Source organism: Cyclopterus lumpus, chromosome 17 (assembly GCF_009769545.1).
Source record: "Cyclopterus lumpus isolate fCycLum1 chromosome 17, fCycLum1.pri, whole genome shotgun sequence".
NCBI lineage: Eukaryota > Metazoa > Chordata > Actinopteri > Perciformes > Cyclopteridae > Cyclopterus > Cyclopterus lumpus.
In genome coordinates, this window is record NC_046982.1 from 13436386 (window position 1) to 13457370 (window position 20985).

General features: G+C 39.6%; 1 protein-coding gene across 3 annotated transcripts in view; it reads left to right on the forward strand.

Moving 5' to 3' along the window:
• LOC117746926 (guanine nucleotide exchange factor VAV3-like) overlaps positions 1 to 20985 on the forward strand; it is a 40778-nt gene that overhangs the window by 17845 nt on the left and 1948 nt on the right. For all 3 annotated transcript variants that reach the window (XM_034556266.1, XM_034556267.1, XM_034556265.1), the window contains 10 exons: positions 3184 to 3285; positions 3647 to 3738; positions 4511 to 4533; positions 5690 to 5714; positions 7302 to 7432; positions 9983 to 10048; positions 10297 to 10331; positions 10479 to 10595; positions 14434 to 14521; positions 14998 to 15127. In XM_034556266.1, coding sequence (XP_034412157.1) covers positions 3184 to 3285; positions 3647 to 3738; positions 4511 to 4533; positions 5690 to 5714; positions 7302 to 7432; positions 9983 to 10048; positions 10297 to 10331; positions 10479 to 10595; positions 14434 to 14521; positions 14998 to 15127 — 809 coding nt within the window. The remainder of the gene's footprint in view (positions 1 to 3183; positions 3286 to 3646; positions 3739 to 4510; positions 4534 to 5689; positions 5715 to 7301; positions 7433 to 9982; positions 10049 to 10296; positions 10332 to 10478; positions 10596 to 14433; positions 14522 to 14997; positions 15128 to 20985) is intronic.

Genomic DNA, 20985 nt, shown 5'->3' on the forward strand with positions numbered 1-20985 from the left:
GTGAGAGGTTTTTCTCAGGCAGATATCCTTTCTGCATCCTTTGTTATGTTTATTCAGTAGTATACAATGTTGTTTTGACAATACATGTGGATTGACTGAAAAAATGTGTTGTGTTTGGGGTGGATGTGTATGAAAACAATATTCCTGATTTGCATACTGACTATTGGATATGGCTTTCCCAAAAACATTTTCACTTCTCAGAGTGCTCTGGATTATACTCGATATATGCACTGTAGCGAAACACTACAGTGTGTCGGGCTGTACATCAATGTGCATTTTAAGTGCTTCTCCGTCTCTTGTTGAACTGAAAGTAGTCACACATGAACTCATAAACCCACGTGCCCACTAGGCCCTTGACATTTGCTCAAAACGTCATGTGTAATTTCCAAAACTAAAAGAAAAAATATCCATTTTCCAACCCTTTCTTCTTGAAACATTTATTTTTGCACAGATACAGGGGTTTTGTCTGAAAACAGCTAGTTGTGCCTTGGGTAATGAGACCAAAAGTGTACCCAAGGTCGTAGGTTTGGTCTCAGCATTGGTAGGGACACTGCCAGCCCCCCCTACCCATTCCCCCGCCATATAAAAAAACTTTGTTGATATTATGTTGAACAGGATAACTTTATTAAACTATATTAACATTTGTTAATCTGATTTATCTGATTTAAACATAATAACAGTAATAAAACCAATAGGTCAGAAGAGGGTCTTCTGTACCTCATGTCCTCTAAAGGCAAGAACCTGTCTAGCAAGATACCTCATGCATCCCATCATTTTAATTAGACAGTGCCTTGCCTCCTGCTGTGTTTTAGCCGTTGCACTAGTTGGGTGTGAACTGGCGTTTTCTCCAATGCATGTGTTGTTACAGCATGATGCTGTGCTGTACTCGCTTGATGGCGATTAAAGCTTTCAATGGCATTTTTCCAATTACTAAAACCATTTAAGCAGAAGGCTGGGACATTCTTTTTTCCAGAGTGGTCTTTTTGATGGTGTATGCTTTGATACACTCAAAACAAAGTACCTTTTCAAAATAGGGCTATAATGCAGCCACGGATACTGAGTATACCACTTTGCCTGAAACCGTAACTTCTTGTGCTGAAGTTGCTGTACTCTGATGGATTTAAGGTCAGGATGGTATGGTTCAGTCCTCATGTCCAGGACACTGCTACACTCACTTCATGAATGTCACTGTCACTCAAACTGACTGTTCCCTAAAAAGCAAAGAGAACTTAGTCTAGTCTGCACATGCATGTTTTGACATAATAATAATTCACTTAAAACAGGTAGACAATATTTACACTGTCAGCCATGATAATACACCTCAACACAGAATTAATGTAAGACCTCACCTGAAGTCCTGATGATCCAGCTGCTGCTTCCTCAACCTGAACTACATCTTCACTGAATTTCTGAGTTTCCTGAATGCATTTCAAAATGATGCCTTAATAAATAAATGTAGACCTTATATGAATAGTATATGTATTTATTTCAAAAGCAATTTAGTATATTTAGGTAATAGGTTCAGGTTTTATCGAACAGCCTTGTTTTTTTTATTCAACATCACATAATTCACAATCCAAAAGTGCTGACATAAAGTCAGATCCCCCATTCGTCCTTCAATTTCATTGCTAATGCATGGTAATTCTTAACAAAATGCCATGAGTTAGACCTCACCTGAAATCCAGCTGCTGCTTCCTCAACCTGCACTACATCTTCACTGAATTTCTGAGTTTCCTAAATGCATTTCAAAATAATGCAGGTTTGCACTGTGTGGGAAAAACGTTGGATATCTCTTCTTTTTTGGTGGCATTTTCCTAACTACAAAGCACAAAGGGGTCAACAATATCAATGCTGAGACCAAACGAAGTACTAATATGAGGCTTTATTATTTCCTGGTGTATTTAGTAGCTTACCGTGTCAGACTACTGCCAGCTCTCTTTCTGTAAGTCACGATTCACGGAGTGTTTCTGACTCTGCCACTTCAGCCAATTAAATGACAGCATCTTTTCTCGCAGGCTCGAGGGCGCATTTGAAAACGTGGAAATGTATTTTTCACTCTTCTGGACGACGAACATAGTATAGATAATAATACGAATGAGTTTGCAACTATATTGTGCACAATAATTTAAAACAGGCAATTTAAATTAACAAAATATTGGTGGGGACAATTGTGTCTTTACCAAAACTTTGGTTGTGACTAGTCCCTATGGACCATATTACATTACATTACATTACATGTCATTTAGCTGACGCTTTTATCCAAAGCGACTTACAATAAGTGCATTAAACCATGAGTCCAAACTCAGAATATGCAAACCTACGCCCTTTATTGTACCTGTGAACAGGATGTGGGCTTCCAATGAAGGACCCACTTATGGGAGCACTCATGGCAGCACTTATGGCTTAGAATGGTGTATTCAACGTTTGTCCATGTTCCAGAAAGGCTGCTTATTTCTGCTACGCATATTGCCCCTCTCACATTTGAACACATGCAACTGATTCAAGCCCTCTTCATTTACAAGTACACGTGGACTGGAGGTAAAATTGATTTCATTTTAGCCAGAAGTAGGAAGGAATGGCCAGGAGTGAAGACATAAATAAGCTTGTTTTTCACACAACAAAGAAGTTGTATTCATCTAACAAAGAAATGATTGAGAATTCTTTGCAGACAGAAAACGTTTCCCACCACTGAGACACACTGACATTATACTACTTTGGTCTTGACTGAAATATCTCAACAAATTTGGATGGGTTGCCATACAATCTTGTACAGACACTCATGGTCTCCAGAGGATGAATCTTAATAATGTTGGTGACCCCCCGACTGTTCCTCTAGCTCCACTGTGAGGTTGACATTTGTGGGTTTGATCCCCTGAATTTTCATTTGTCCAATACTTGAACTAATTACATCCCCTTTAGCCTCAGCTGTACATTGTGTTTAGTGATAATTAGAACATGTTAGCCTGCTAACACACAAAACTAAGATTGTCTAAATGGTAAACATCATACCTGCGTATCATCAGCATGTTAGCATTGTCATTGTGAGCATTTTAAGGTGCTGAAGTTATAATTTAGCTCAAATCACAGTTGTGCCGAGGTGCAGCGTCACAGAGCTGCTGGCTGCTTTAGACTCTTGTTTTCATTTAATGTTCATTTAACCATTTTTTTAAATTTTTTCTTTAGATCAAATATTCGTCCAGAGAAAGCCAACCACAACACCCACCAGTTCATGATGCACACCTTTGAAAGGATCACTTCCTGTAGTTTCTGTCACCTGTTGCTCAGGTAATATTTATACGTAATGATCAGACTCTTTTGGATAATTATGTAGAGCTGATAAAGTACCTGTCAACCTGAAACGGGTTGAACATCAACTGTAACTAAACACATTGTTCATGGATGGCAAATCACCATGTTATTGCACTTTTGTGCAACCACTCACCAACTGAAAATAGCTTATTAGCACTGTGATTTAACTGAAACAGGTACTAAACACTGTTAGCTGTATCAGATTCATGGTTTTGGAAAACTGAAGGACATTTCCTGTGCCATTTGTTTTCTTATCTTGACTGACTCAAAATGTCAAGGTATTTCCCGTAAGGACGGTGTTATACATGAAATATATCCTGTTTTTTATTGTGTCAAGGGGCATCTTTAACCAGGGTTACCTCTGTCTGAAATGTGGGCTGGGGGCTCATAAGGAGTGTCTGGGTCGACTGGAAATCTGTGGGAAAACAGGTGAGATGGAAACCTTCAAAACCGATTGTGTGTAACCGTATTGCATCATTTCCATGATATTTACTGTGTGTATTTATATCCCTCAGACAACATATTCTAACTTTTTGGTGACCTTTCCTATAGCTCTACCATCAGGCCTTAACTTCAACTTGTACGCCAAAATATCAAAATCTAAAAGGCAGATTGCCATGAAATTTACTGAGCACATTTATGCTCCCTAAAGGAGGACCTCTTTACATTTTGTGCACTCCATGAGTTTTCCTCGAGCACCACACATATGCCAGATTGCCAACCTTGTACACAAGCTATGTAACAGCTGGAGTACTAGTGAATTTGTTTAAAAAAAACATATCTCTCTGGAAGATATATCCCTTGACCTTCTTTACTTTGTCACCACAGGCTCAAATGTCCTCCTTTATTTCCCTCTCAAAGAAAAATAACATTATTTTATTAGAACAACTGCAAATAACAGATGATGTTTAGCAGTTAAAGCTGAAGTATGCCATAAATATATTTATCAGTTGTTGCATTATACTCACGTGTCAAGCTTTAGGTCTTTATTACAAGTGTGGGCCATTCGTCCTGAATACACAGACAGCTGCACGCAGCTCAGGCCTTTGACAAGCCTTCTCAGCAGAAGCACGGTGGTCTTTATGCATTCTGAGGCGTGATGAGGGCCAGCAGAGGTTGACAGTTGAGGTTGTAAGTCAGGAAGCCACCACACTCTCATATTGTATTCTTCTCACTGTGTCTGTCTCTCACCTGACTGCAGATTCTGCCAAGCCCAAACCCAAGGTAAGTCCTGGACTGCTTCTCCTCTTTGACTGAGACACAAACATAGTAAGTGAAGCATAACATAGCAGATAAGGTAATGACACACATGAGGAGTTCTGATTGGCCAGAATCCTGTCAATACATAACAGTCAGACAATGAGATCTCCTGCCTTGTCTTTCAATGTAATCAATAATGAAACTGTGGCCAGAGCGAGCGTTTTGAAATGAATGTGGTCCAGAATTTTTTATTTTTTGAATCTCTGGACAAATTACCCCACTTCACTATTGTTGAGGTGGTGAATTGAAGCCAGATTGTAGAAACTCGGTGTGTGAGGAATCATTATATGGAAAGTTTGAACGTCAAACTGCTTTCTGCATTCTTGTGAATATTTCTGCACCAAATTATGATGTAAATGTCTACATTCATGAAAAGGAAAACGTCGGGTGACAGTTCAAAATTAGTTAATATAGTGGAAAGGCTCTTAAGCATTCTGTATTGCTTACATATATTTATTCTTCTGTAAAAACACGCATGTTGGCATGATTCACTGTTCCGTCCTCTCTTGTGTCTTTTGTTTGGGGAAGTAAAGTCTTTAAATTTGCCTGAACTTACATTTTTATCATGGGAAATAAAGTCATAATATTAGAAAATGTTAGCATGCTAACACACAAAGATAAACCTTGGTGACCTCATAGCTGGCTATGGCACCGAATGACACATCATTCCTAATAAAACTACAAACTTTAAGTAAACACTTAAAGTCTATATTGTATATTCGTATTCCTTTGGCACAAGCTCCACAGATGTCACCTGTCAGAAAAATGATTAGGGCTTTTTCACGTTTAAAACAAAATGAGCCCTCACACTTTTCTTCGTTACAAAATGATGCTAAGAATTTCGAGAAAAATAATTACAATTCCCCCTAAAAGACAAAATGCTAAGAAACAGAACTCCTAAGATTTACTCTGGGATGTCTTTTACTTTCAATATGATTAGACCACACTTCTAAAGGGTATAACACTCACAGATGACTGTATAACGTTCTTCAGGTCGGACTGAACCTGCACAAGGAGTAAGAATGGCCTCTCTATATCCTCTTTCTCTCTCCATAACTCTTTCTGCCTTCCTCGTTTTCTTTTTTTCTTCATCTTGCTGACATTTGCTCTCCATCCACAGGAAAATACAACACCACCAGACCCAGGTCAGTATGACTTGACCACTTCACCACTTTTCACTTTTGTGGACCTGCTAAGGGCTTTACGTGGTACCTCTTAAGCTGCTTTCATCTTGGCCCAAATCAAATCAGAAACACAGACAGGATGAAAAGGAGTACAGAGTGAGACCTTGAGGAGATAGATGGTGGAGCTAACCCTCAGATGTTATCATACCCCCCCTCACATTTGTGATCAAATATTACTCAACCCCCAAAAAAAGAAAAGCAGTGACATGTGACATGAATCCCTCCTGCTCACACACAGGGTTCCAAGGAGGAAATGAGCAACAACAGTTTCCTTTTGACAAATATATTTGAGTAAGAATAACAAATGAATAATAGGATTCAGAAGGTATCCTTATCCCTTTTCTCACCGCATGCCGTGATGCCGAAACCCAAAATGGCATTGAAATGAATTGGAGTGGGTGGAATCATTATGAGGACTACAGCAGGAGAGATGCTGGAAGAAAAGCATTTCCGGCAGTCTGCACGCCTTGGCCTCAACCGCTGAGCCGTGCCTTTGTGTTAAATCAATTTCCATAAGGGGCTTTATGAGAAAGACAGCCACAGCCGTGCTTATTGTTCTTATTAAAAACAGGAATGTTAGATATTCAATTCATCCGAGATCACCCTCAGACAGTAGTTTCCTCGGGCTGGTTTGCAGGGGAGCCATAGCTTGCAAGGAGATGTGCCTGAGGGGGCTAGATATGTGAGTCTGTGGAGAGTAAGTGGCTGTGTCTTTTATGTTGGCAGGGCTGTTTAGTCTTAGCCTCAGCCGGGTGCTCGTGGCTGTGTTTGTCTGCTATGCCAAAGAAAGATTGGAGCTGCAACGTACACGAATCAAAGAGATTCATTTCCTGCAATAGTAAATCACTGCTTTTTTAGGATGGTGCCATTCTCGTGGTTTAGACATGTGGACCTGTTGTAGATCAATTGCGCTGAAACATTTAGGACAATGACAGTAAGGACATTCGCTCTGTTCACTGCATGATTGGTGCAGAAAATAAAAAAAGAATAAATAAACAGACACAATTGTCTCACTCACCTCTGCTGATATTGAGGCAAGCAGATAGTTGTTGGTTTGTTTGCCCACGTTTTGACATAGCACTGCTGTCAATCTAATACAATGTTGTTGTGATGGAGAATTGTGTTTGTCGCTCTCAGAACATTTAACAAATATATTTTAAAGAGCAACTTAACAGCAGCCAAACATCTTGTTTACACTCGGCTCTATTGAGAGTAAGAGGTCCCTGTAAACTTGAAAGCATTATAATTTCAGTTATTAACATCAAGTTTAACCCATGTATACGGAATACTTTGAATATCCGAGCTTTCCATTTTAGTCATAGTCTGAGCAACATAGCGCTCTGTGATTCAAATGCCTATTACTTATTCCTAGATCTCATCAGTGGTGCCCTCGTCCTTATGTCATACATGGTTGGAGTTTTTAGGATGCATTGCCTAAAAGTAATGAATCTGGCTACTCTTGCTCCTGCTATATGTTCCTCTTTAAAAGACTCTGATAAATGTTTAAAAGTGTGAGTTTAAATGTGTTTGCATTTCCTGTCTCTTTAGGTTTACCCAGGATGGTTGTGATCAGAGACTACAGTGGCGTCCCCTGTCCCCAGTGTGGGCCCCCGCTCAGCATTCATGCGGGAGATGTCATTGAACTGATGTTTGCCGACCTGCACAGCTCCTGGTGGCAGGTGCGTGTCACTCGGCTCATCTTGGTTTTATCTCGACATCTGTGACTTCATGAAAAAATAACATGTTACGTATGGCTCATCGGGTTGGCTTGGTGCACGCACGGACTCTGCAGTCTCGTGGGTTTGAAGCCACGTTGCGTGTCACCTCTGCTCTCTTACTTATGGATGTCCCACTATCTGCAAAAGCTTTAAAAATATATTAATGGGGTGACATCAACAATTTATCTCCCTTTGGCCATTATTGGTAATAAATTACAAATTATGTTGTTATATCACATGATGTGTCCTGTCAGCCATTCATTTTATATTATTATGAGGTCAGGGTTAATTAGAAAGATCAGTCGAAGATCTCTATGAACTCTTCAGAACCACAGTTGCATTAATAATAGGGTATATGTCTGTTCTTTCACTCCTCAGATTGAATCATAGCCTACAACAGATGATCTAACCAATTAGTGGCTTTAGTTGATTAATTGAGTGCCACACTGAGACAATAAAACAGCAGACAGTGGAGCCTCTGGAGGATGTTTTAATGGTTGGTGCACAGCCTCATGTTCAAGCACATTTAACAACCATCTCATGAGGTCAGCCAAAGGTTGACAGCGTTTGACCTTATCTACTTTTGAAAGGATGGTCGATTTATCTGGGGTCTTGCGGCAGCCTCCCTAGCTGTTTCTCACTCGGTTTTACGGTGGCAATAAAGCCTCATCCTCCAGTTGGTGCTGCTCCAATCAAACTGCAGTCTTTGCCAACGGCACGGCTAGGAGTTGGCGGTTTGCCTGATTTCCTATGCTCCATGTTTCTCTCTGTTGTGACAGAGCACAAGGTGGAGAGTGAGGACATGAATGCGAGGAGACTTCTTGTAAGCCGATTGAATGGCTAGCCGAATGGGATGCTGCAGACCTGATGGCACTGCTTTGTTTGTGACCATGGTAACTAGACTGGGAGGAGATAATTACAGGAATTAAATGATAATACACATTTGTGTCAATAACTGTCCTGTGCATAATTATACTGCAACAAGACTATCCACCAAAACAACTCTCTCTTTTTTCAAACTCCTTTTGTTACGCTTTGCAGGGTAGGGATTGCAATGATATCAATAACACGGGTGCAAGGCAAAGTGAAAGTGTTCTCCAAACCACAAATGACACTGTATCGATCATGATAAAATGTTGCCTGTTAAATATATTTATGTTTTAGAGTCTGTGTTCTTCACATTCACATTTCCGCAAAAAAATCAGCAGTGACAGCTGGTGGCAGTAATGAGTGGAAAAATGGAGGGTGCAGTGACATAAGACGATTAAGAAGTCTACAATCTCAGAAACAATAAAAGTTTCAACTCGTGCAAAAAAAAAAGAAGCAATGCAAGTCATCTCAACTAGTTTGTTCGGTCTTACGGTCACACACAATGCATTTTGGTGGGAAAAACTGAATCTAAAGAAAACCCTGGTTGTTTATAATGAAACCTCCACAGGGTCCCTTTAATCTTCAGCATCCCCTGTGGCGCCAGAGGATGGAATTACAGTACATTGAGAATTCATATCCCCTGTTACCCAGAAGGCAATTATCCCCCATCCCACTGGCAGAAAAATACAATCAATCACTGTAATTTCATTTGATCCTTTGGCTGCTGCCTATTTATGCCAACAGAGTAATAAGTTTAATCTTTATCATACGCTTATCAAAGGCATAACAAATAGAGAGGGGCCCTCAAAAAACCTTTGATGAAATGTTATTACACAGAATGAATCATAGAGATGGGTAAAGATTCGCTTTCCAATCTAGTTACTGCCGGGGCTTGCACGGTCCCAAAAAGCATTTCATAAACATAATAAAGAGGAGTGAGGAGGAGAGCATAAACAGGGCAGGACGCTGAATGAGGAGCTCCACATGCCCTCAACACTTACTGTCTTCTCAGATTGACTCAATGGACTTCAAATTGACCTCAAACTCGTAACTGGTAACTCAAATGATCTTGAGCTCAATATTGATAAATATATATATATATATATCAATATTGTTATAATATATATATATATATATATATATGTCTCCAAGATGTATGTGAAAGAGGGTTATCAAATAAACTGAAGATTTATTAATCTATGTCGGGGCAAGTTTGTAAGTTTGTATGAAAATCACGTAATTTGTGTTTTGTAAACTACGCTATATTTGTTGAAGGAATTAATGAACTTCATATAAAGCTTGTGTTGTGCTTGAGGAAAGTTAGCTAAAATGCAATTGTTAGTCTTTAGTGCAAGCCACAGAGCTCACGCTGTTTGGATATTCAAAGACCAGAATAAGATCCATTATTTAGTGTTAAACAAGGCTCTTGTTTTGATGCAGTACAAATCTAACTGCCGGCAGAGTTTGAACCATAATTAACTTGGGCTGCAAATTAGATGTACTGCTTGTTGTGTACTAATTGCTGAGGATTTATTGAAGTGAGTATGGGAGGGGGGAGAGGAGAGAAAGAGAAAGAGAGAGAAAGAGGTGTATTTGCTCCCAGACAAATTTAATGCGATTAACAGCCAGTTGCTGTTGCAGGGAAGAATTCTGGCGACAAGCAAGATTGGCTTCTTTCCAAGTGATGCTGTGAGGCCCTGCCCATGTGTAAGTGTGCTTATTTTTTGTAATCAATAAGACACATTTAGTGTGATGACAATGCATTTGGTGGATAATGGCTTTTATTGATATCTTGGCAAAGAAATTTAGTGCTTTTCAATTGCACTTTATCGCTGTAGAAGAGTGATTTTAGCCATTAGATGTGGCTTGAATATCACATTACCACAAATGACCTCCACCCCTTGTGCATTGAGTCCATAAAAACACAAAATAACCACAATTCTTTTCCATGCCAGGTTCCAAAACCTGTCGATTACTCTGCCCATCTCTGGTAAGCGCTGAAAACAAATGGCCGTAGATTGCTAACTATAACCACAAGTCCTTTTCACTCTTTATTGATTGTATTGACTGTTCTCATCCTCATGTTCAGAATGATTGATTGCAGTGTAAGGGCAGTAGTTGTTTACGGGTGGTTCAGGTTTGCAGGTCCCATGGAGAGATACCAGGCTGAGGTGGAGCTTCTGGACCGAGAAAACGGAACCTATCTGGTTCGTCACAGGAGTAAAGAGTGCACCGAATACGCCATTAGTATAAAGTAAGTGACATGATGGCTTGTTTCTATTTATTTCCAATCAAAATATACAATTTCACTCCCTGCAGTTTAACAATAATGGTGGAATAAACAAAACACACATAGTCAGCAGCAGTCTTGTGGGCTCAAAACACCTTATTCTGAGAGGCGAGAAGCGAGTGGTGAGAATCATTCAAGCAAACAAAATGCCCACATACAAACAATAGTTCAGCACAGCAGTGGTGTGGTGGATGAAAACAAGCAGCTCATCAAATGTTAAAAGTGGATGGGCAGCAGCAGAAGGAGGTCATGCTGTGTTCCTCTCATGCCAATGAAAAACAAGAAGTTATGGTGACTTTATTATTATGAAGTATGGATGAAAGTTTGTCTGGTCTGATGGATCACAGTTGCTGATAAAATGAATGTAGATGGTGGGGGAGTAAATTAGGTTTAAAGGGTTGTTTCATCCAAATTGTAAAAAAACACATATTCTCACTCACTATATAGTCTTATCAAGCAAAAAGTTTAGGCCAAGTTTGAGATCTCTGTCTTAAAGCTTTCGGCCTCTTAAAACATATACTGTTGTTCGTTGGACTAGTGGCCCCTGAATTGTAATGCTTTGCAGTAACCATGTTATGACATTCATCATTCTGAAAGTTAGCTATAGATTGAGATATGGCATTTGGAACTTTTAAAGAAAGGTGCAATGAGTCAGAAAGTACTCATGTAGCTCACATGTGACCTAAAATAGAATCAGTTAAGTGCATTCGACATTCAATGTCTTTGTCACCAACATCTCATGGTTATATTAAGCCCTCAGTAGGATGTTGTTTTTGCCATTACATTAGCGCATCATTTTTTAAATTGGGGATAAACCTGAACTTAAGAGATGGGCATATGAGCAGCTGCTTATAACATTTTTGTTTTTATTTTTTCTTGTTCAGTACCTTAGCAGTTCACTATTATGGGGATTGTGCACCAACATTATACTCCAGCTGTTGCTTAAGTTTAGCTGAGTTTCCATATTGTAAACACCTGGAAAGGGAAGGGTTTAAGCATCTCATGTGTGTATTTGTATTATTTTGGTGGTCAAAGGTGAAAACCATCTGCATTTATTCACTGATTTACAAGATAGAAATGCAGTTGTTGTTCATGTTTATATCTCCAGTTACTATTTGTCCTGGATAATTCCCATGCCTCACTGTTAACAGCGAGGTCTATTTCAAGAAATACTTTTTTTAAGGCTCTGAGCATCAAACCTGAAATTCTGCTTTAGCTTCAGGTAGATATATATTCCTTAACCTGGGCAAAGAAAATCAAAACTTTCTCCATGGCTAGACAATTTAGTATATGTTTTTCTAATTTGAGTATTTACCCTATCTGTGTCATTGGCACACGGTTTGTTTGAATCTATATCATACCTAAACATTGTTGAGGTTCATTTTAGTTTACCCTGATGGTCGGCTCAGTCTATGCATCTCAGCTGAATGCAGCATGGGGAAGAGGTGGAATTGGATGAACTATTTCTCCATCTATCTTTTGTCCGTCTCTTCTGCCCAGATATTTGTTCAAGGAGAGCCTGATAGCTTTGCATCATACTATTTGCTGCTCTTTGGCTATCAGTCTTAGAAATGTATTTCAAAAGATGGCAAGTAATGCATTTGAATTTAAGATAAAACATCCATCCCTTTAGGCCTCAATAAATGGCTGCTTTATCTGCAAGTTGAGTGCCTTTTCAAATACAACACTGGCCATTTAACCAGCGAATATCTTTTAGGCTCCATCAAAGCTTGTTCAGTCTTAGAAAAAAGGACTATCTAGTCCCCCGATCTGACATGACAGCTCCAAGAGATTATAACGATTAAGGGTGCACTCTGAAATAGTGTTTGAATGTTAAAACTATTTAGCCAGTGACACACCATTCCAGCCCATTTGGTTTGGTGGACTCATACCATCCCTCATTCAAAACCTTGATGTACAGGGCTGGTTTCTGAACACACCAATCCTAATTGTCTGTCTCACTGCTTAAGATCATTATCAGAATGGCCGTTTGAGATAATGGAGCTTTATATGAGAGCTGCTACTAATCAACTGGAACTGTCTGGTGTTACTAGACACTACAGTGTGTGCGTGTGTGTGTGAGTGTGTGCGTGCGTGTGTTTGTGTGTGTGTGTGTGCGTGTGTGTGTTTGAGTGTGCAGCCTTGGGAGCCTATAGGAGGAAGAACATACTCACCAAAAAGGGCTCATCTGTCTCCATGTGTTATGCACTAACACAACTCAACACACATCAATAATGTATTACTTGCCATATTTATACATACATTCATTTATTTATTATATGTAGCTGGGAATTTGCAACATTTGCTTCTCATGCGTTATAGACTGCGTTGGAAGATTTACAATGCGGTTCTATTTTCAGTGTAACTTGCACATCACCACATGGGAGACATGCAATTTACAGCACTGTGCTTTCTATTGGCTTGACTGCACACGCCCATTGAAGCCTGCAGTATATATGTCCTGAACAGTGTGTGTATTTTCAAGGTTGGTCTGCAATATTATTCAACAAAGTAGCTTTCCTGAGATACTATTCTCACATGACATGATTAATTGATAATTTAATAATTTGTATTAAGCCTATAGCATACAATCTCACATACTCTACAATATGTTTTACAGTTATTTGTGATTCATCTTTCTGTGTTAGATTAATTGAGCACACTAAAGGTGTCTTTTAGGTAAGGTGTGCTTGGTAAAAAATTGGACATGAGAAAATTAACACAGAAAGAAATTAGAGAAAATAAGAAGACAAAGGAGACATTTTGAGACTAACCACAGGTTACAGAATAACCACAGGTTGAATTAATAAGGGCTGCATTCCATTTATATTGATTGCTTTCAAAGCCCTGCCACTGTGTATCCTGGCTCACCAATGGGGCTTAGTAATACACCTAAATGGAACTAAGCTATCGTTAATTATGTGAAATGTTCTTCTGCTTTTCCGACTATTTGTCAAAATGTTTGTTCTGAAAAAGACCTGATATCAATGACGTTAATTAAATGAAAACATTTGTCTTTTTTGTGGTCTTTTGGAGCATCATTTGTATCTTTTCCTGTCCGTACACCATGGTAATTCTTCAGTAGATTGGCAGATAGTACATATGACAGATTTAATACATATACATTCCTTTTACTTCCCAGTTCAAATGCAACACACCAGTAAGTAATCCACGCCTGATGCTGATCAGCCAATCACTAGTAGATGGAACAGTTTGTCCACATTACTCAAATGTTTGGCAAATAAGCCATAATTGGCTTGAAATCATGAATTACATTATTTTACAAAGTTGCTTTTCTTTTGTAGGGCTTTTAAAACAATAAAACTTTATTAGTTTTGCTTTAAACTCCATTATTTAAGAGCTGAGTGGGCGACCATACGAAACAATATGTTTTGCATCAATACTTACATTTTTTGCTTTTCTTGTTAATTACTTGATACATTTAGCCTCTAATGCCTCTTAAAACATTTCAAATTAAACAAAGAAGAAAATCCTCTGTTATACCTGCTTTACCTGTGATGAAAGGTCACAATCAGACACTGGTATACAGTATTAATTCATCACCCAGGGTAAGACTCAGTAATCCTTTGATGCTTCTATTATTATATGATTTGAGTGTATTGGATCTGATTTCCACTGCAGGGAAAACCTGAGGTGCTCTTGTCAAACAAAGTTGCTCGGCTCAGCGTGGTAACCGGCAGTCAGCTGGGACAGACCTTCGTGACGGTTCGCCATAGAGACTGGATTGATGTGAAAGCATGTATAGTTGATTAGCAGCCCATGTCTTATTCATCCTCCACAGGTTCAACGATAAAGTCAAGCACATTAAGATTCTGACCAAGGATGGCTGCTTTTACATCGCTGAGAGTCGGCTGTTCAAGACTGTGCTGGTAAAGGTTTTAACTTTATATGGACATAAACTACTGTAGCATTATTGATAATAATCCTTTTGACATTACATCACTTTTGCAGCAGTCTGGAGATAACGCATGCATTTATATTGTATGATGGTTAGATATGTCGACTTGTAGTTTATTTCTACATTTGTGTACAGACTCACAAAGCTACGAGCAGATGTTTTAAGCAACTGCCTGTACCTCAGTCGCTGATATTAGCTGGTTTCCAGTATTGAACTTGAAATGGGCAGATATAAAGATAAACTGCAGTTAGTTTCCCTTCTCAGAAACACTTCCTCAGTAATGGCAGCTGATGTATTATCAAGATGAGACAAGCAGTTCTTCCTCAGCCAACCTGCCCACACGTTTTTGGTTTAATTTCTGTCCATTTGTACACAAAGCCATCTAGATTCACACTGGATTATCATTGTTAAGGGTATGTTTTGTTTTATTGTGCTTATTTTACACAGGATTTGGTGGAATACTACAAGCAGCATTCTTTGAAGGAGGGTTTCAGCAGTCTTGACACCACTCTGCAGGTTCCCTATAGAGAACTGTCCAATGGAAGCATACCCAAGGCCATTACCAGGTCTGGCACTGGTGAGTCTGCTTCACAAACATCCACATTTCCACTGTGTATGACAAAGGAAAATGCTACCTGGTCTTGAGCCGGTTACAGTGGAAAGTAATTCTAAGCTTTTGTTGTGACCTATTTGGGATACAGTTTTGCTACAACTGTCTAGTTCAGATAAAGCAAAGTAAGTGTTTTTTCCTTGGGAAGTACTGTTGCTTGTAAATCTTCTATATGACTGGATGGATATTCTCCAGCTCATCAAATAGAAACAAAAGAACAAACTAAAGAAAGAGCCTGCTATATTTTGTTACTATAGACCAGCTGATGTACTATACTGACTTCTCAGAACTGTCGAAAAATGTCCCACCTTACATCACAAAATCGTGATGGCAGAGCTTTTCCGTTATTAAGTTATAACTGCATTTTAATGCTTGAGGCAGTCCTATCTTTGGCATTCGAAACCTGATAGAAATACTTAGCACTGTATAATGAGCTAACAGGACTCCCAGAGGAACAGTGTTGTATGAAAGTGTAGATGTTCTAATTTCCTATTTTTAGATGACAAAATATAATACAATAATGATTAAATATAATACAATAAAAAGACACAAAAAGGAATTATGTAATTTCAGTGGAGGTGGACTTTTGCTAAATCTGAACTTGAATTAAACAAGATAAAATAATTGTACAGGAAAGACATTCATTTGTATTAAAAAGTAAAAGAAACAAGTTATTTAACCAGTACTGATCCCTAATTATTTTAGGTTATCTGATCGAAGCTATATGCATATTATGTGGCAGATCCCCTGCATCTGGGTCAAACTAACATTAGCTGTTATATGGAAACACTGTCTGACACAAATATGTGAAGCTCTGACAAGGGTCAAAATTAAAGATGCACCCAGCAATGTACTGCTAAAGTAATGTCACCGTGTTTAAGAGGTAATTATTGGCTATAAGGAAAAGCACCATCTTTGATCTCAGCCTGCCGGCATTAACAGGCATGAATAAATGCACACGTATGCTTAGGTTCAACAAGTTCCAGCGTTATTACTGGTCCTCTGAGACAGAAGCAGATGCTCATTCACTCTGAGGAGGCATGTGAAGGAGAAAGGTCTTGTTGAAGAAGCAGAGGAACAGAGGAATTGAGAGTCTGAGAGAGAGACAGAGAACAGAGGTGGAAATGACAAAAAGGGTGTAGAAAGTGAGAAAGACAAGGATGTAAGAAAGGGAAACAGTGAGATAAATGGGAGGTAGGGAGAGAGTAAAGAAAAGGAAAGAGGTAGATGGAGGTTACAAGGGAAAAGAAAATAGTCCCATTTAGGAAAGGCTCATCTGTGAGAAGATTAATAGTACTCTCTTATCTGTTCAGTAAATACAGAGCAACCTGTGCTATTTTAGCTCAGTGTAAAGACTGGAAACAGGAGGAAATAGTTAGCCCAGTTATTTACCTCTAAAGCTCACAAATTAATACTTTATCTCAATTATTTAAACCAAAGTTTAAAAACGACAATTTATGGGATGGGATGACAAGTATTTTTTGGCTATGTCCGTAGAGACCAACGTTTTTATACTAAACTAAGGAATCACCTCCTGCCTCTAGTATCATAAGGTACAAACACAAGAGTCGTATCAATCAGTCCTGGTAAGAAAGCAAAGAAGTGTATTTCCAAAAATGTTGAACCATTTCTTTAAAAATGTGGCCAAACTGTCGGATAACATTATGAGAGATCCAATACAAGCCGGACCACCTGTAGATGAGATCTAGCTGGTCCAGTCCTCTTTAAATTGAATTGAATGAAATTGTTTTTCCTAAACCAGATGAGATATCCAAATACAGATGGCATTATAATAGCAAGTGTGAATGGTGGTAAAAGAGAAACAGAGGGCTACAAAGGGTAAGGGTGAGAGAAACAGAAGGTGAGCAAAAGGCAAAGGAGGGAGTGAGCGAGCAAGTGTGTGAAAGAAACAGAAAGGAGCCTCTGGAGTTCACCAGGCTCTGCTGAGAGGTCCCTGTGAGGGCCCAATGCCCCGGGCAAGCACCTGGAGCCTGCTACTCCAAACGTCACACTCCGCTCCACTCAGCTACGAGATGGCTTCACAATCTTCCTGACAGGACATGACATTTCACTTGGGCTGGCAGCGGCGAAAACGGTGTGACAGCCGCCCTCCGCTGACACACACCTGGGGGATACCCCTGGTCCAACTGAGGGACTGCGCCTGTTTCCACAAAACTGTGAAAAGTTTGCAAATATGATCTGATGTAAAAGAGCAGAACGCAGCTGGAGGTAAACTGTCTTAACTTAAAGAGAGGCGTACGTGTAAACAACCACAGCCGGCGCAGCAGAGGCAAGCCGACGAATGCCGGAACAAAGTCAAAGTTAGCCTTTTGTGTCTGTTCGGATGTGAAATTCTGCTGCATCCTTGTCCCTCTGCCTCCCTCGGCAGCGTCGGTCTCTCAGCGCATCAGGCTTCAAAGCAGCTCTGCAAGAGGTGTGTTTGTGCATCGCTGCCTTTCACCGTGCTTCCTTCTGTGAGAAAGCCTTGACAGATCCTCAATGCATTCTGGGATAGATTATTATTGCCTTAAGTCGTCCACCCCCATAGACAGACTTAGTGTGGGCACCACGTTCTCTGTCTGGTAAACAGCTTCGGTGGAAAGACAGATGTCATGCCAAAAAAAATAAAAATACACACACACACACACACAAAATGGTTTGAATCCCAAAACAGACACCTCATAGCAAAGAAAACAGAATGCAAGGCTGAGCAAACGATCATAAGATGCAGAACTATTGAAAACCCCTCAAAACTTTGGAGGAACCAAAGCCAGCATCTTTAATTTAGTCTGGCTGATTGCTTGCCGTCTGTGTACGTGTGTGAATGTTAGGGATTGGGAACAAAAAAAAATCTAAAACCATTTTGTAGTCAAGCATCAGTGTTATCAGGATATAAAATGATGTTGTCTTAAATGAATAAATATAAGTGAATATGATGCTAAATCTGCCAAAAAAAAGAAAGAAAAGAAAATTCAGACAGAAAGAAGTCATGGAGCCATATTGTTGTGATGACAGCAGGTGGTTTTCTGAGTGTGAGGGTCTGCTGGCTCAATGGGATTTCATATGGAAGCAGAAGTCGTTGGCTCTGCGGCGTGGATTGCCTTGTCAGGGCGCCGTGCTGTGCACAAACGTATACTTACCCCCATACGGCTGCTTTTGCTCGCTCAAAAGGTTATTATTGCTGTGTTGTGCAGTATGATCGGGGGAAAGATTATAGAGGCTACACGACTTAACCAAAGGTATGTAGACAGTTGAACGCCTGATATCCAAAAACATAGGCATCAACATGCTGCTACATAATGCTAACAGTCCCAACTCTTCTGGGGAGGCTCTCCACAAGATTTAGAAACCTGGCTGCAGGGTTTTGCTCCCATTCAGCCACAAGAGCACCAGTGAAGTCGGCTACTGCTGCTGGGCAATGAGTGGACAATCAGACTGAAAACAGACACGTCTTAACTTAAAGGTATTTTAGGCAGTATTTTCCTAAATAACCAATGTATGGACAGTCACAAGAGTAATTCCTCTAAATCACCACCAATGCCCCACTAGAAGTGTGAATCAGAGTATCTACAAAGGCTCTGCTAGACCTTCTTCTGGTTTTGCTGCGTTTGGGATGTTGTTGGGCTTCATTGTCATGTTGAGAAAGGAAAGGGCCCTCTCTCCGAACTGTTTCCAAAAAGTTGGAAGCTCATTATTGCTGCAATCCATTGCATGTTGGCTCTAAATGCGTCCCGGTGCGTCTACTCTGTAAAACATAAAACAGCGAACTGATATTTGTGTCGCAACTCTCTGAGCTTCACAAGCATCTACAGAGGACATACATTTATTATCACGAGAAACGAGAAACGGTGTATGAAGTAAATATTTAAATTAATAACTAGAGAATCCTATTGGGAAATATTTCAGAAAATATAATTCAAGACATTTCAAGGATCTGCTATAACCCTGTTAAGAGAAGGAGAATGGAATAACATCACATGCTCGTAATGAAGCATTAATCAACATAATAGAAATGGAATTGACAGCAACAAAGTTGTTAAAGTATGTTTCACAACACAAACACTACATAAAACACATACAGTTCAAAAATATGAGAAGATAATTCACTGTGTGCGCGCCATCATGTTGCTGTAACTTTAGGTGTGTTTATGACGGAAAATTTCGGGCTGAGTTTCCCACTTTGTTGACGTTCCCTTGCACTTTCGAATGTGTTATATTGTCTGAAATTATCATGTCATGTTGTAGCATTAAGACTTTAATTGAACCTTAACGGCGAAGCCCAAATAATGAAAAACAACCTCAGACCAAATTATGTGAATATCAGCATACTTCTGGACATATAAAAGTAAGTTAAGTTTGTATGTTTACTACTCAATACCAACCTTCTATTGGTCAGTATTGAACATTGTCTCATGCTTCGACTGTTTTCTTCCTCCTCTCTCACTCTTCTCTCCTACCCTTACTTCCCTTGTTCTTTGACTTTGCCAACTTTTCCTCTCTCTCTCTTTCTCTTTTACCCTTTCTCATACTCTCTTTCTGTCAAACTTATATTTACTTTGCTTATGTTCTCTCTTCTCCCACTACGTGCCCCCAATCCACCCATCACTTGCTTGGTTTCTCTGTAGTTCCTCTTGGCGGCTGCAGCTTTGTTCCTCCCTCCTCCTCGCCTTTCTGGTCAGGTACAGGTACATCTTTTCTCTCTTTGTCTCTCCCTTTCTGTATGCCCACATTTTCAGGTTTCAAACTGTCTTGTTTTTCTTGTCTCTGTTAAATAATGTAGTCTAATGATTCTGCTTTTCGTAATATTGCACGGACCGTACGAGTTGTCATGTGCGGAAGAAGACATTCACGTCAGCCTCTTGTAAATCCAAATAGGAAATATTGTGAATATCTGACAGCTCTGATGTCTCCCACTATGAAAATAACTGCAGGATTGTCAGCAAACCAGTGGCCATGCACTGCAAAGCCACCTTTCCTAGTTTACATTTGACTTAAATTATCATTTTCACTTTAGCAAATTAAAAGTCGTCATATACTTTAGTTCACTTTTTTTTAACAATAGCAAATTTAAACTGTACATTTTGAAATAGGAGCAACTATAAAGCTAACAATGTCAGTAAATGCTCCAACATTGGACTAGTGGACAGTCTCATTTTCATTTTACGGCGTACAGTATATTCAGCACAACACAACAGTCTATTAGGATATCTTTGTCCGTGTCTGCTTCTGTGTGCATAAGCATATGCATACATGCATGTATGTGTGGGCTTGAGCTTCTGTGTTGGCATAATGTGCCTGTGTGTACTTGAGGCAGTAGGTGTATTCCTTTCATCCAGCATATCTTCACAGCTGTGTCACCTGTAGTTTTCACAGATAAGGTAAACAGACCGAGGCACACCTGTGTTCCCGAGTGATATGAGCCCCGACCTGCATGTGTAAAAATAACCTTGTATAACCTGATAAGTGCTGCGTTCAACATGAACTTTAATGGGATCAGTACATGACTATGATAACCCATGACCCATCTAATCTACTGTGCATGTGTCACTGCCAAGCTGGGCAGCTCTCTATATTTCTCCCTCATCAATGACTGGTGTTGCTTTCACACTCGGTATTAATCCGGCCCTCCAGTCACAATTCTTTGCTTCCTTATCATCCTCCAGAGATAGCCATAGTCATTTTACTGTACGAGAAATGTGCTTTATGTCATTGTAACGTTAACCTTGGAAAAACTGCAAACATGCAACGCAATATAATAGTAATATACTACTGTATAATAAAGGTAAAGAAACAGAGTTTTGTTGAGCTGAGTTTGCCCCGGAATA